Source organism: Tupaia chinensis, unplaced genomic scaffold (genome assembly GCF_000334495.1).
Source record: "Tupaia chinensis unplaced genomic scaffold, TupChi_1.0 Scaffold139785_1, whole genome shotgun sequence".
Lineage (NCBI taxonomy): Eukaryota > Metazoa > Chordata > Mammalia > Scandentia > Tupaiidae > Tupaia > Tupaia belangeri.
The window spans coordinates 902217-902621 of record NW_006199665.1 but is presented as its reverse complement, the minus strand read 5'-3'; the positions used below and the strand labels follow the sequence as shown (position 1 = coordinate 902621).

At 56.3% G+C, this 405-nt stretch overlaps 1 protein-coding gene across 1 annotated transcript in view; it reads right to left on the bottom strand.

Moving 5' to 3' along the window:
- The window catches only part of SLC1A6 (solute carrier family 1 member 6), a gene marked incomplete at its 5' end in the record, with an annotated part of 26549 nt that extends 26146 nt beyond the window's left edge, over positions 1-403 (bottom strand). Inside the window, one exon of the mRNA XM_006162292.3 lies at positions 275-403. Within this exon, the coding sequence (XP_006162354.1) occupies positions 275-403 (129 nt within the window). The remainder of the gene's footprint in view (positions 1-274) is intronic.
- Between the last annotated feature and the right edge of the window lie 2 nt (positions 404-405).

The window sequence follows — 405 nt, the reverse complement described above, 5'->3', positions numbered from 1 at the left end:
CCATTCTCCTCTCCGGATCTTGGGCATGCATGCACACGCGCCCGGCGTGAGTTTTAAGCCACCGGATCCGAGACGCAAACGGTGGTCGACTATATGGTCGTCTAGTGACATAGCCATTACGCTAACTGCTGGTCCCAAAGAAGATAATTTCTTAAAATAAAGGGAATAGAAGATATGTGTTGCAAATGAGAATGACCGGGTAGAGCTAAGAGCAGTGCCTGCTGGGAATTTCCCTGAAGCCCCCACCCTCCCAAAGACAGAGCTCACCTATGACCACCGCGCTGACGGTCAGCAGGATGAAGGCGTTTCGGCGCAGGAAGCGCAGCACGTGCTCGCGGGTCATGGTCTGCAGGCGCAAGCGCGTGCGCAGCGCCCTCTGCTGTAGGCTTTCCTGCAGCCGCCGCA